This window comes from Heloderma suspectum, chromosome 6 (genome assembly GCF_057233095.1).
Source record: "Heloderma suspectum isolate Gila_16-S chromosome 6, 16-S_ref, whole genome shotgun sequence".
Lineage (NCBI taxonomy): Eukaryota > Metazoa > Chordata > Lepidosauria > Squamata > Helodermatidae > Heloderma > Heloderma suspectum.
In genome coordinates, this window is record NC_139463.1 from 126,505,924 (window position 1) to 126,519,649 (window position 13,726).

The following is a 13,726-nucleotide window of genomic DNA, read 5'->3' on the forward strand; positions in this document are numbered from 1 at the left end:
TACACTTAGTGAAAGTAAGCCAAATCTCCCATCTATCTGGGAACAAGGAGCAACAGTGCTGTTGAGTCAGAAGGTGGTTGCCTCCGGAAGAACAAGGGAGGACAGTACAAAATATTTCCGAAGGACTAATATGATGCTTAAGAGGGATTAGAGGAGGAAAAGGGAGCAAGATGTCCCCGCCAGACACATATCCTGGGGATGCTGCACCCTCCTAAAAATTTAATTATACAGATGTAAGGAGAGAGCTCTGAGAATGGATTCTGCTGTGAGATTTAAGAGGCTAGTCCTCTTTGTGGGATGTGTTGGTACAGTAGGAACATAAATCTTAAAAGAACACCACAAAAGCTCTGTTGTTGTTGTCATTGTTGAAGGAGAAGAAGGAGAAGAAGAAGAGATGATTATATTTTTAAAGGTGGATACTGTCTCAACTGGACTAAGAAGAAACATGTTTAAAAAGTATTGGTCCAACAGAAAAGGTGGTTGTGAACCCATATATGGGCAGGGGTGATTTCTGCTTTAAACCACCACTGCCTTTGATCTGGGGAAAGAAAATCTGGAAGAATTCCCCCACCCCCAAAAACACACAAGACAAAAACAAAAACAGGAGGGGATGATCATCAGGTCAGTGCGTCTGTTTGGAGAGAGAAGAGGAAGGGGAAAGCAGAGATGGACATGGCTGGCTCCTTCTGCGTGTGCCAGCAAGCACACATGACCCTCCCGGCCCTACACCTCAGGGGTTCTATTAAACTCCAGGCTCACTGGGCCAGCAGCTGTAAGGGGTCACTGTGCTCCTGGCGCCCCCGTGGTCAGGGACCGTGTGCAGCCTTGCTCTCAGGATGACAGCATGGGGAAGTGGCCCAATTCAGCAGCCGCAATGCAACTGGGGGAGTTGCTTGCTTCTGGCTGAGTGGCTGAGATGTCCTTGATCTGTTTCCCACCTGCTGAATGGAAGCCCCCTCCCCACCCCCTGCCCCCCGGGATGGTCTGGCTCTACCCTTCTGGCTTCTGAAATTTCACCACACATTTTTACACCTGTCTCTCCAGCCATGAGGGCCGGGGTCTTTCCTGCTGCTTCTTTTTCTTTTCTTTTTAAAGATTAAATCGATATTCCGGATATTAAATCCTGTGCTTCTGTGCAGCGCAACCTGAGCGCTTGCAGTACACAGAGCCCCCATCTACGGCCCCCCCATCCACTTCGCAGCCCTCCCTTCCACAGAACCCTGCTCCGTGCAGCAGCATTCTTCCCACCTCCGCATCCTTTCCTGTCACCCCACAAAGCAGGGACTCACGTATATGCTCGGGGTCGGGGGGTTGAGCTTGTCCCGTGGGAGCTTTTCGTCCACGTTGATCTGAGGTTTGACTGAGTGGGTGGGCAACAGGTAGGACTCCTTGAATTTCCCTTTCACCTTGTTGTTCCTGCAAGGAAGCAGGGGAGAAAAGGCGACGGACATACAAGCAAAGAAAAACAAAAGAATAATCATTAGCAACGCTGCTCGACCACTCTCACTCAAGCCTGGGAACCTTCCCTGGGGCTGCAGAGAATTCAAGCATTTTGCATGCCCAGCATACAGCTGGCTCCAGAGCACGTGAGCCCATGGCTTCTTTGAGAGTGTGTCCCCTCCATTCAACACGCACTGGCGTGGGATTCCAAGGCCTGATTCAGAAAGCCACGTATTCAGTGGGGCCAGTTTCTTCCAGGAAGAGTGTCACTGAGCACATGCAGAGTGACTGCCCTGAACTAGCAAGCTACTTGTGCTAGGCTGAGGTTGGAAGGAATAAACCTTGCAATACTACTGAGGACTCGGAACGTCAGAATTTTGGCCACAGGGAAAATGTGCACAATGGTGACCCACATCCACGGGTCAACTCTCCAAGGCTTTGTGGCCTGGGCTGAAGCCATCTAGACATGGGTGCTAGGCCCAGCTCAGAGCCTCCCTTTTCCTAGACTGCCTGGCCAAGGTCTCCCCGCCTCTGTCCCAGTGCTGAAGCCCTTATCTGGTTTGACCCTTGCTCTCAAATCTGCACAGACATTTTGCAAAGGCAAACAGAACTACTTGAGGGGCGGGGGGCGGGGTGTTTAAAAAGATGGAACAAAAGAAAGAGGGACAGACTGAACTCTCCAGGAACAAAACCCTTCAGGGATGAAACCCAGCATAAAATGTACTCCTGCATCCTCCATTTCGCAAAACCACCTTCGATATCAGCCCCCTCCCTCCCCCCATGATCTGCACAGTTTCTCGCATATGGCTCCCCATGCCTGAAACACACACACACACACACACACACACACACACACGGACCTCTGCTTAAACCTGGCTCTGCCCAACTGTGTCTCTGTCAGCAGTTTGGGGGCCTGGTTTTAAGAGCAAAGAGGGCTGCTAACTGGTCCTGTCTCTCGCCAGTATCGGAACTGAACTGGGAGGGGGCAGCAGGGGAGAAAGCCGTGTGTGGGGAGGGCTTGGCTCGCTCACTCACAAGCCCCGTTTGCTCTTCAAACTGCCCTTCCCCGGCAAAGGAAAGCCACTGGCTGAGGACACGTCCAGGTTGAAGTGAACAGATCTGCAGGGTGACACGCTGCTTTGCCTCAGCCCATCGTTCTTCCAGTCAGCTGTCCCAGACGGCCGCGTCTTGTCCACACGGCCCCTGGCACGGCCCCCACAGCCCCCTGCACCAAACTCCTAGCATCCTGGGCTGTCCCCGGACCTCTTTTCCCCTACCTGCCTCCTCCAGCTAATGCAGGCAGCGCTTGGGTCAGCCACATCCTTTGCAAGTTCCAGAACGACCCAATAAGGAGGAGGGGTGCAAAGCACACCCAACGCCCAGCGTCGCCACCTCTGCCACACCCGAGTTGCCCTCCGAGATGCAGAAGTGGGTTTTTAAAAAGCAATCCTCCGGCAAAGCGGGAGATGTTGGTGTGTCACCGGACATGTGGCAAGAGAGAGATGCGGCGTGCCTTGTGAGGGCAACGTTACTTCTCCAGCTTTGTCTACTATGCAATGCCCGGGGAGGGCGGAAATGTGGCCACAGGCTTCAGGATCTGGCTTCCTGGGCATTGCAGCTTTCGTTTTTAAAAAAAGGAAGCACTCTCCCAGCCCTTATCACTGCTAAGATGTGCCTGGAAGGGCGGAGGCCCAGCCCGGTGGAATCGTAGAAGCCAGAGAGATGGCAGAATAACATTTCGGGGGGTCCATCAGTGCCCTTAACTGTCAGAGCAAAACAGATTCCATAAAATAATTTTTTAAACGACAGAATAGAGTAAGAGACATTTACATAACATATGTAGGTCAGAGAATCCAGCTTTTCTTGGTTGCAAAACACTGTTTCATTTCATTGCTCCTGTGTGGACTAGTTTTTGTTTTGTTTGGGGGTTTGCTTGTTTTGAAGTGGAGAGGACCTCCGCAAACCGATTCTGAGGCAGCACGGCCAAGTGGTGAGACAGCAAAATAACCAGGAAATGTGAAACACACCGGAAAAGCGAGCTGCACTTTAGCCCCCGAGCCACTTCGAAGGTTTTACGGTGAGCATGCTTTCCGAGCTGCTTCGTACTGGACTCCTGAAGCGCGGTGCTATCTCACCTCCCACTGATGTATTTTGCTGTAGCCTTTTGTACGCGCTGGGTCGCGATTTCACACAAGGCCAACGTGACCGGCTTTCTCTTTACAGTCAGTTCCAAGTAAACAAAAGCTGCTCATTTTGTCCTATGGCGAGAGAACTGAAAGGGGTGGGGGCACGGGACAGGGAACACACCGGCCTTTTCACCCCAAGGGCCGCAGGCAAGGCAGGGCAGGGGCTGGACGTGCGCGTCCATCTTCACACACTGGCACAAGACTTCCCACTGCCTGGGTGGCGGGGGGCGCGGGGGATGGCTGCCACTCTCTCTTCGCCACTGCCGCCATGCCCTCCTCCTGCCCTCCACCAGCTGCCACCTTCTGCCTTGCCCACAGCGCCTCACTGGGGGATCCTTCCTCAGATCGGGGCACTGGCCCAAGAGACCACCCTGAGGAAGGAGCCCCCAGAGCGAGGCGTCTTGGCCGGGGGGCTCTCTGGAGAGGCGCTCGGTGGCCTGTGCTCCGGACAGCGGTGCCACACACGTTCTTGCTGCAGCATCTCGCATGGCAGGAGAGGCCCATATGGCTCTCCAGAGCAGCTGCCCGGCCTAAACCTTCCTCTGGAAGGCCCTGGGGGTCAGGGTGAGACACAGGGCAGCGGCAGGGTGTGCGGCCCTCCCAGAGAGAGCACGGTACACCGCCCTTCTGAATGTGCCGCATGGGAGGCCGGCCCTGTATGCACACAGGCACATATCCCAGCAATCCTGATACAGGCTGCTTTTCTCTCGCTGGTAGCAGCAGGGAAAGGATGATCTGCATGAGGATCTCTGGCAGAGAGCGCTGAGAGTACAGGCAGGGGGGAATTCAGCTTGGGGGTGGGCAAGGTGCCCCGGAGGGGCCGTGGCAAAGGCCCTGGGGGCGGCACACAGCTTCTGGGCCACAGGCTGCACACCTCTGCTTCACCTCCACACACACAAACGCACTCACACACGTTTCGCCATCCATGGCCCCCGTGGGGATCCCTGTGCTGCGTTTCTGCGCAATTTCTGCGAACAACGCTGAGAAAGCAAGCCCTTGACACGGAAGGGAGCAGCAGGAGGCCGATCCTGTGGCGGGGCCGGGGGCCGGGCGGCACTCACTTGCAGGCCCGCACCACTTCCGCGGCCGGATGGCTGATGGTGAGCTCGCTCAGGGGGATGCGCCGCTCCTCCACCTCGGAGGCGATGAAGGTCTCCTTGTCGCCGCTCTCCACCTTGATGAGGCGGATCTTCAGCTCCTTGGGGGGCCCCTCCGTGAAGGAGCGCAGCTTGAGGAGGTCGGCCGAGCACACGACCGTGGAGCCGGTCCCGACGGAGCCCTCCTCCTTCTTGCCAGGGGGCCTCCGCTGCTCAGGCTGGGGGGCGGCGGGGGGCGGCGGCGCGGGGGGCGGCTTGGCCCCATTCTCGCGGGCCTGGCTCTCGCTGCTCTGCACGTCCAGGCTGCCCAGGATCTGTCTGTTCTTCTCTTTGTGGGCCTTGCCGTCCCGGTGCCGCCGCGAGCCGTCCTTGCCGGACCGGCGGTGCCTCCGGTGCTCCCGCTCCCGTTTTCGAGACTCGTCCTTGGGCCACGGTGCAGCAGGAGGGGGAGGGGGCGGCGGGGGAGGGGGGGGAGGCGGCGGGGGCATGGGAGCTGCGAGGGGAGGGGGAGGGGGCGGCGTGGGGGGGCAGGGCGGTGCCGGAGGGGGAGAGGCGGGGGGCGGCAGGGGCGGGGGGCTCTTCTCCCGCTCTGCTCGCTCCACCAGCGTCTCGCAGGCCCGGCTGATTTCCTCTAGTACCTCCGATTCGGTCTTGACGGGCCGGGGGGCCGGGGGGGGCGGAGGGAGGGCTGCTTGCTCCCCCAGCGTTCCTGCTCCTCCAACCCAGGCTTGGCTTGAGGTAGAGAAATGGGCCGCAGCGCCCTGGCTGCTGCCAGCCGGAGGAGGGGCCTTAGCACCTGCGGGGGGCAGCGGTTTGGGCCGGTAGGCGTGCTTCTGTCCCTCCAGCACGCCGGCCAGCGACTTCAGCAGAGACGCCGTGCTGCGGTGGGGGAACTGGCCTCCGCCTGCTGGGGGCGCTGCTGCCGCTGGGGGCCGCTCCTCCCCCTCTCGCTTGCCGAACCGGTACAGGCAGGGCGGCTCCGGCGGCTCCTGCCCGGGAGGCGTGGGGTAGTCGAAGGAGGTGGCTGCCGAGGGGGGCGGCTTGGGTCTGGCCAAGGGCGGGGGGCTCGGGAGAAGCGGGGCGGGTGGGGGCGGGGGAGGGAAGCTTTCTTCCCGCTCCTCCTCTCCCCGCCGGATTGATTCATCCAGCATTTTCATGATGTTCGCTAGGCCGTCGGGCAAGATCTTGGAGAACTCCGGGGGCTCTTCGAACTGGTCCTCCAGCGGGGGGCTGGCAAAGCCGAAGAGGCGATCGGAGGCGGCCTCCGCAGCCAGGGGCGCCCCCGGGGGGTCTGGGGTCTTTGGACAGGTGGCCCGGGGCGGCAGGGGGGGCGGCAGGGGGGGTGGCGCGGGGGCGGGGGGCAGCACAGGGGGCTGTGGGGGGCTCTCTGGGGACCGGAAGGTTCCTGAGGTAATTGTGGGGCTCGGCGTCAGGGCCTGCGGGCCGCCTGGTCCTTCCTGCTCTCGGCCACGGTCTGGCAGCCAAAATTCGGGGGCTGGCGTGGGCTCAGGGCTGGCCGACCTCGGGGGGCTTGCCTTGTCCACGGCCTCCACCCTGGGCTGAGAGAAGGCCCCTTTCTGACTGCTGGTGCTGGAATCCTGGAAGCTGCGTCCCGACTCACAGGCAGCCAAGGGGGGGGGCAGCGGCGGCTCCCCCCGGCGGGGCTCGCCACACGCAAAGAGGAGGTTGCCTAGGGGGTCCCCGCGGGCCTTCCCCTCCCCGGCCTTGTGACCAAACGCTGCACCTTTCAGCCAGGGCACCGGAGGCGGCGGGGGCGGGCACTGCGGGGCGGGAGGGGGCTGTGGTGCTGCCGGCGGAGCCACCCTGGTGACGGCTGGGGGCGGAGGCAGGCGGGAGCAGGGCAGGCCGCGGGGGGCGAGGCAGGGGGGAGCCGGCCGCGGCAGGGGGGCTGGTCTGCGCCCAGTGCTCTCTGGGGCGGGGCTGGGCTGCTCCAACGCCGGTGTTTGGTACTGATCAGAACCCTGCAGGGATGGACAGGAAGCACAGCAGGTCAGAAGGCGGGCGGCGGCAGGGAGACGGTCCGACTTGGAACGTGGCTCGGCCTCTGCCTGTACCCGCACCCCCTTCCGCGGACCATGCCGACGTCTTCCCCAGGAGTTTCCCACCACGTGCACCAAGGGAACCATCCAGTGCCCCCGCCCCCACTCACAAGGCTATCCGGGGCCAGCTGGCCCCGCGAGGCCGTCTTGCTGGTGGCGGGGGGCCCTGCCGGGGCCGGGCGCGGGGCGTAAGGCACGCAGGCGACGGTTGCTGGTGTGGCGGTGGCTTCTGGGCGCGCGCGGGCGTCTCGAGCATCTCTAAGGTCACTTCCGTGGGGCCGGGCCAGGCAGCCGTGGCTCTCCGGGGGGGGGCGGTGTGCTGGCGGCGTGCGGGGGCTGGGCGCCATGGCCGGCGGGCGGTGCGGAGGCGGGTGTGAGCCGTAGGCGGGAGACGGGTACGGGAAGGGGTGCGCCACCGCGTTCCTCTGCTCCTAGGAGGGGAGGCGAAGAGGGAGGAGACAGTTTGTGTAGCGGCACGACGGTGTCATGTGGACCCTGCAGAGCTCCGGAATGAGAATCGAGGGCTTGAGCCGAGGGGACCTGCAGCCGCTGCGGCCGTTTGTCCTGTGAGGTGTAATGATTTGCACTTCTGAGTGCAGCTGTGAAGGGTGTCTTTCAGGTTTTTCTAGAGCAGGCTTCCCCAATGTGGCGCCCTCCAGATGTTTTGGATTACATCTCCCATCATCCCAGGCCACTGCCCATGCTGGCTGGGGCTGATTGAGAGCTCCAGTCCAAAACATCTGGTGGGCGCCCGGGGGGGGGGGAGGCCATTCCAGAGGAACAACCAAAGTGGTGGCTGAAGTCTTTTCCTGCGCCCCCCGCCCCCTCCAGGACCCCCCCCCCCGCAACCCATCCCTTTGCAGACGCCAAGCTGAGAGCGCTGCGGAAAGAGAAAGGCACCAGAGCTTGCTCAAGCAAGCAAGCCAAGCCACCCCTGCAAGGGAAAGGCTGCAGGGGGAAAACCCAGACTTGTTGCCCATTTGACCTCCGAGTCATGAGAGCTGGAAACCTGTAGTTAACCACGGCTGCTTCTTTTTTTAATGGGGGCTGATTCTGGCACATTGAATTAAGTGCCAGAGGTGCAGGCATTTTTCTTCCCTGCCAAGGCAAAAGAGGACGAATTCCCCTCCAGAGGAAGGACTCCATCCGCTGGCCAGGATGAGCTGGTTGAGGTTGCCGGGGAAGATCTGTGCCATCGCAGCCTCCCCCAACCAGCGGGACATGCCCCTCGCCCCCGGGGGTGGGGGGCGCCTTACTTGTCTCTCTGGGGCAGCCACATTCTTGCGCTCCTGTCCCCACGGGTCTCCGTGGAGGGGGTTCCATAATCCCGGCTTAGGCAGCTGGTAGTGGGGGTTGCCAGGGAGGCCCGGCCCAGAGAGGTGCTGGCCCGCCCCGTTCCCATTCTGCTCCAGGGTAGAAGTTTGCAGAGAAAGAGCAAGACAGAGAGACCATCAGAGCGCCCAGCCTTCCCAAGCACCCCTCAGAGAGCCTCCCTCTGCACCCAGCCCCCAATCCGCCCTCTCCCTTCTAGGGGGGAATAACTGCCACGCACCCAAGCAAAATGAGGGGCGGGGAGGCGTCTCCAGACAAGGGAACCCCCTCCAGAAGCAGGTGCGAGTGCTCTCTTGCGTGAGGTCGCGCTGAACCAAGAAGTGCGCAACCATCGACCGCCGCCAATCCGACACGCAGCCATTTTTCACCCCGAGTTGATGCAGAGCCCTCCCGCCACGAAAGAAAACGCGAAGCAATGAACCCTCCCAGAAGCCCTTGCGAGAGAGCGAGGCACAAGGGACGAGCACAAGGCGCGAGTGAACGGGAGGTACGTCAGGGACCGGGGGCACGAGCCGGAGCGTCCTCTTCTCCGGCAGGCCGCTTAGGGGTGTCCCGCTTCACTCCTAGGTTTCCCCGGTACCTGGTCAGGGCTGGCGCTCCTCCGTCTCTTCGTGGGGGCGGGCATCTCTTCGCCGTGCCCCGGGTGGGGCGGGTGCTGGACAGGGGGGATGGGCTGAACCACCGGCGGCTCCATCGGCGGGCCGGGCCTCTTCAGCTGGGGGCTGCGCTTGGCGGAAAAGCTCCTCTTCTGCAAGGGGGCGGGCGAGAGAGAAACGTGTGCCGCGAGTTATTCTCTTGATCCATGAAATGCAGGCAACGAGGCGTCTGCTAGAGGGGGGCAGAAGTCATACCGCTGTGGAAGGCTCAGGACCGCTCCACACCTCGGGATGATTATGACCCGCCCTGCCCTGACAAGGTGATAATGAGGCTTCCAAGTTAAATTTGTTATCTGTAATGTGCCACAAGACTCTTGAGTTGTTTGTGGCAGATTAGCTCAAACTGAACCGGCCCACCCAGCCCCTTGGTAGGCAGGTAGAACACTTGATCAGTTATCTTATCTATGCTAATCGGTTGGAGCATGCCGAAAACCCAGATTAAGAACAAGGCCGAGGGGACAGAGGGCAGAGACTGGGCCTCCCTTTTTGCCCTGCAAGGCCTGCCATCACTGAGAAGGGGTAGCGTGGAAATCCTGTAATTAAACAACCCGAAAGTAAGAGACACAAGAGACAAAAGGAGGACAACGACCAGGCCGAGGTGGGAATTTCATTCCTTTTCTTAGATGGAGTTCCTACTTCAGGCGAGCAGCTTGAATGGTAACAGTTTTTGCAAGGCTGTTTGCATTCCTAATTAAAAGCCAAGGCTGCCTTCCCAAAAGGTCTTTTGGTAAAGCTCAATGGACTGTACAAGTTGTACCTCAGCTGTCAGGAGTAAGGAGCACTGAGTTCCACGGGGCCTGCCCCCAGGCAACTATGGTGTCTTTCGGGTGCCACAGGGCTCCTCCTTTGAAAACTGATCATTCTTCCTTTATTTTTGTAGTAAAATTACAATTACAATTAAAATAGGCAGCTTACTGGCCAGAATCCACATTTTGCAACGTTCTGAGGTTTGTACCAGAAAATAAGAATGTAAAATGATGTTTACTGTTTGAGCTTATATTAAACATATATATTTGTGATGGGAGATGGGGGAACAGTCTTAATGCCCTGTGTTCATAAAGCCTGAGTTATATAAATTCATCAGCCAACATCTGTGCTGATCAGTGCAAATAACACATTGTGCTACCATGGTGGGACTTCCTAGCTGGCTAGTAGAAATGAACACTTGGCTACTAAGCCCGGGCATAGTTTGCAGACTTCTTGCTGGGCTGGGGGGAAATGCAGCAGAACAGAATGAAACAGCAGCGTCAAGGGCGTCCGTTTAAGGGCGGCAGAGGCCACGGGGCCTTCCTGCTTCAGAGGAGGCTGCTGATCAAGAGAGGTGTTTGTTCAAAGGTCTGACGTGGTCCAAAGCTCCAGGAGAAGGGAACAGAGCAGTCAAGAGGGGGAGGCGAGGGAGGGGACACAGGGGGATGGATCTGCACTTGCTGCCCATGGATGGTTCCTGACTCTCCCCACATCCTTTGGGTCTGGCATCCAGGGAGGGGGGCAGGGACTGACCCTTCCTCCCTGCCTCAACTCACCTCAAGATGCAGGAGGTTCCAGACTTGCTGAAGGGGGGGTAACAATCCTTTTGATCGGTGATGGGATGACCCGGAATGGAAATTCCACAGCTGAGCCTGGAAAGTGGGGTGGGAGGTGTATGGTAGGGTGTGTTCCACTGAGGGTGGGTGCCAGGAATCCTTGAGCTGCCCCCCTCACAATCCCTACCCCTTCCCCATACTGGACTTCATCCCCATGCCGCCACCCATGCTGCCCCCACCACACCTCTCCTCCCATGCTACCCCCACCTCACCCTGCCACTTCTTCCCCCGCAGCGAAACGCCCCAGCCCTGCTCCACCCACACACCTGCTGCAGGCGTCCAATCCGAGCGTGCATCTCTCCGTAGCTGCCATAGTCACGCTGGTAGCGGGCGGCGTTCTGGTAGCAGCGCACCGCCTCCTCGCAGTCCTGCTCTGACTCGTAGATCTCACCCAGCTGTTCCCAGAGCTGGGGCTGCCCCTGATCTCGCAGCAGGGCCTGGACACAGCCATGGATGGCCTCCAGCTTCCCATGTGGGGGACGGGGGGCCAGATTCCTGGGGGAGGGGAGAGGAGGCATGGTGAGTGATAGGGCGAGCAGGAGGGGGCAGCCAGGGGTGCAGAGACGGGCAGAGCTCCTGGGGAGGAGGAGGCCAAGTGGGTTAGAAGGGGAGGAAATGAAGGACACAGCAAGGAGATGGGCTTGACCTGAACTCCTCAGGAATAGGAGAAAAGCTGGAAGACAGGGCTCCTGAGCAAGAGATCAGCAGCCCGAGCTCTTGCGTTCTGAGGGAAGGGCAGTGCCCCCAGTTTGCACAGCTGGAGCTTTAGTGTTCAACCCCCCAACGCCCCCCACCAATACACCGGGGGCTAGGTCGCCAGGAGGCGCCACTTCAACCTGCATGCACTGTCCCGTGGGCGCCTGATGCTCCAGCGCCCGGAGCTGCACTTACCCTGGGGGGTAATAGCCCTTGCCGTGTTGCCCCATGTTAGAGCCATGGTTGGGCGGCAGGTGCGGGGGCAGCTGAGGCTGACCGACGCTGGCAGAGCACCTGGGGGGGCGGGGGGGAAGGAAATCAAAGAAGGGGAGAAGCTCAGGGGGTAAAACGCCTCATGAAAGAGAGGCTGGCCTCGAGGAGGCCAGCTGCAGTTACTCTGCGGGGGAGGGAAATGCACTCTGCACACGCTCATAGACACCCTTATTCATTATTCCTTCAACACACCCCAGGGCTGAGCGTCCGCTCTGAGGACAGCCCGGGGCCAAAGCCTTCCTGACCTGGGGCTAAGCCAGGAGAAGGACCAGGGCCAGGGAACGGGGCCTTTCATTCCCCGTGGGTACTTTTGCTTAAGTCAAATGGCGCAGGGCGTGGGGAGGAAAAGGACAAACCTCTCCACGGGTACTGAAGTGCACGTCTATGCTCAAGCCAACTTCAAACCAGTTTTATGTCATTTTATGAGGGCAGTGAGGGAAAGTTCTCAAGGAGGTGACGATCCTTCAGGAAATGGCAAGCTGCTTCCCACGTCTCTTTGTAGATGGTGGGTGGATGGATGTGGATGTGCTCCACAGGGCGTGTTTACTTTGCAGAGGTGTGTGTGAGGGGGGTGTAGGTGTGAGCGGACGTGTGTGAGAGAGTGTGTGTTTACTTCTGCAAGGTAGGTGTAACCTAAGTCATCATTATTACTGATTACATTTGGAAATCACAGGGCGAACCACAGCGAGCAGGGCGCCCGCAGGTCCCGCAGCAAAATGGCAACCGCAGGCGCTTGGCACGACGTGGCAGTCCCCACGGGTGAATTAAGCCATGGTGGGCTGTCATGTCATGCGAACCAGGTCAGTGAGTGGAACTTCTAGATCCGGGGGTTTGGGGTTTGAGAGGTGGGACGGGAGGGGGACAGGGTTCCTCGTCCTAATCAGGAGAGCCAGGAGAAGGTCCAGTTTGCTCTTTGGTGAACTGCTTTGCCCCCAGCACAACGGAGGAGCCCACGTGTGCTCTGGTGTCAACACGAGCCTCGTGCCACGGCTGCTCCACCATGCACCTGAGCGACGCTGCAGCCAGCGGAAGGGCCCTGCACTCGCTTATGGCTGCTTCCCCCTGGCTGGGGTGCAGACAGGGAAAGGCACATCCCCGCCCACTCATCCGCTTGCCCCAGAAAGAGAGGTACCTGCCGCCCGGGAGCCATGGGCGAGAGTGACACGAACTCCAGGCCCCGCTGCAGCCCAGGTTGCCGAGAGAAAACGGGTCCCGTCCAGCACGCCCCCCCAGCTGTTCCACTGTGCGATGCATCCAGTCTGGGTGGGTAGGGGGCAGAGAGAGAGCATAGTTTAGAAGCCAGGCAGGGAGCGGAGGCCGTCTTCCACCTTCCTCTGTCCTCTTTTCTTTGTGGCCATTTTCTCCTCTCTAATGTAGTGCTCACCCGTCCATCCATTTCTCCTCTGTACCCGAAATCGTGGCACACGTACAATCTAGTCCAGCGTTCTTCAACCTGGCGCTCTCCAGATGTGTTGGACTGCAGCTCCCATACTTCCCAGCCAGCATGGCCAATGGCCATGCTGGCTGGGAATTATGGGAGCTGCAGTCCAACACATCTGGAGAGCGCCAGGTTGAAGAACGCAGCCTAGTCCCCAGCTCCTCCTCTCCATAGGACAGCTCTTCCTCCTCTCCCCTCTGATGCTTCCCCACCCTGGAAACTGGGCCCTCTTCTCCCATCCAGCAACCTCCCTTACCAATCTCCCCACGCCCCCCATCGACACCCAGCCTCCCACCCCTCACAATTCTTTATTTAGACATTTATTTTCTAATTTATGCAGTCAGACAATTAATCAGTGTCGCTGCTGAGAGATTTTGGAAATTTGTATCACTGTTATGAATGGCCTTTTTATATTACTTCATTTAATTTATATCCTGCCTTTTGGCCCCCCACAAAAGAAAAAAGACAAACACTCAAGGTGGCTAAGGGTATGATCCAAATTAAAAATAGAATCTTAATTAAAAGATAACATAAATACAAACAGATTAAAAATGCAACAGTGGAAGAAATAAGCAGCACCAACTCATTAAAAGCCCCTTCTGCATCAGATCAGCTGATAAGCCAAACGGCTACCTCAGTAAAACGGTATTTGCTTGCTGGCAGAAGGACGACAGAGAGAGGGCTGACCTGGCCTTCCTGGGCAGCAAGTTCCAGAGTCTGGGAGTGGCCACCAAGAACGCCCTTCCTTACGTCCCCTCCAAATGTGCCAAGAGAACAGCCTCCCCAGAAGATCTTAAAACCCAGACGGGCTCGTAAAGGAGAAGGTGTTCTTTCAGGTAGCTGGGTCCCAAGTCATATCGGGCTTTTAAAACTTTGGCTAAGCCGCTTTGGGACTTTTAAAAATGGGAACACAGAGAAGACATACTCGGAAATAAATACACTCTCACTCCACCCCCCCAAATTCA

General features: G+C 58.8%; 1 protein-coding gene across 13 annotated transcripts in view; it reads right to left on the minus strand.

Moving 5' to 3' along the window:
* The window catches only part of KDM6B (lysine demethylase 6B), a 67,709-nt gene that overhangs the window by 24,352 nt on the left and 29,631 nt on the right, over window positions 1-13,726 (minus strand). For 10 of the 13 annotated variants that reach the window (XR_014783994.1, XM_084806698.1, XM_084806690.1 and 7 more), the window contains 9 exons: window positions 12,456-12,582; window positions 11,246-11,344; window positions 10,621-10,849; window positions 10,295-10,390; window positions 8,696-8,863; window positions 8,040-8,186; window positions 6,894-7,214; window positions 4,688-6,705; window positions 1,290-1,416 (listed from right to left, as the gene is read on the minus strand). Coding sequence is in view for 12 of the 13 variants with exons in the window: in XM_084806698.1 (XP_084662824.1) it covers window positions 1,290-1,416; window positions 4,688-6,705; window positions 6,894-7,214; window positions 8,040-8,186; window positions 8,696-8,863; window positions 10,295-10,390; window positions 10,621-10,849; window positions 11,246-11,344; window positions 12,456-12,577 (3,327 nt within the window). In the remaining variant the exon portion in view is untranslated. Of the gene's footprint in view, window positions 1-1,289; window positions 1,417-4,687; window positions 6,706-6,893; window positions 7,215-8,039; window positions 8,187-8,695; window positions 8,864-10,294; window positions 10,391-10,620; window positions 10,850-11,245; window positions 11,345-12,455; window positions 12,780-13,726 lie in introns of those variants that run through there. The other 3 variants (XM_084806695.1, XM_084806696.1, XM_084806697.1) reach the window with 3 other exon arrangements.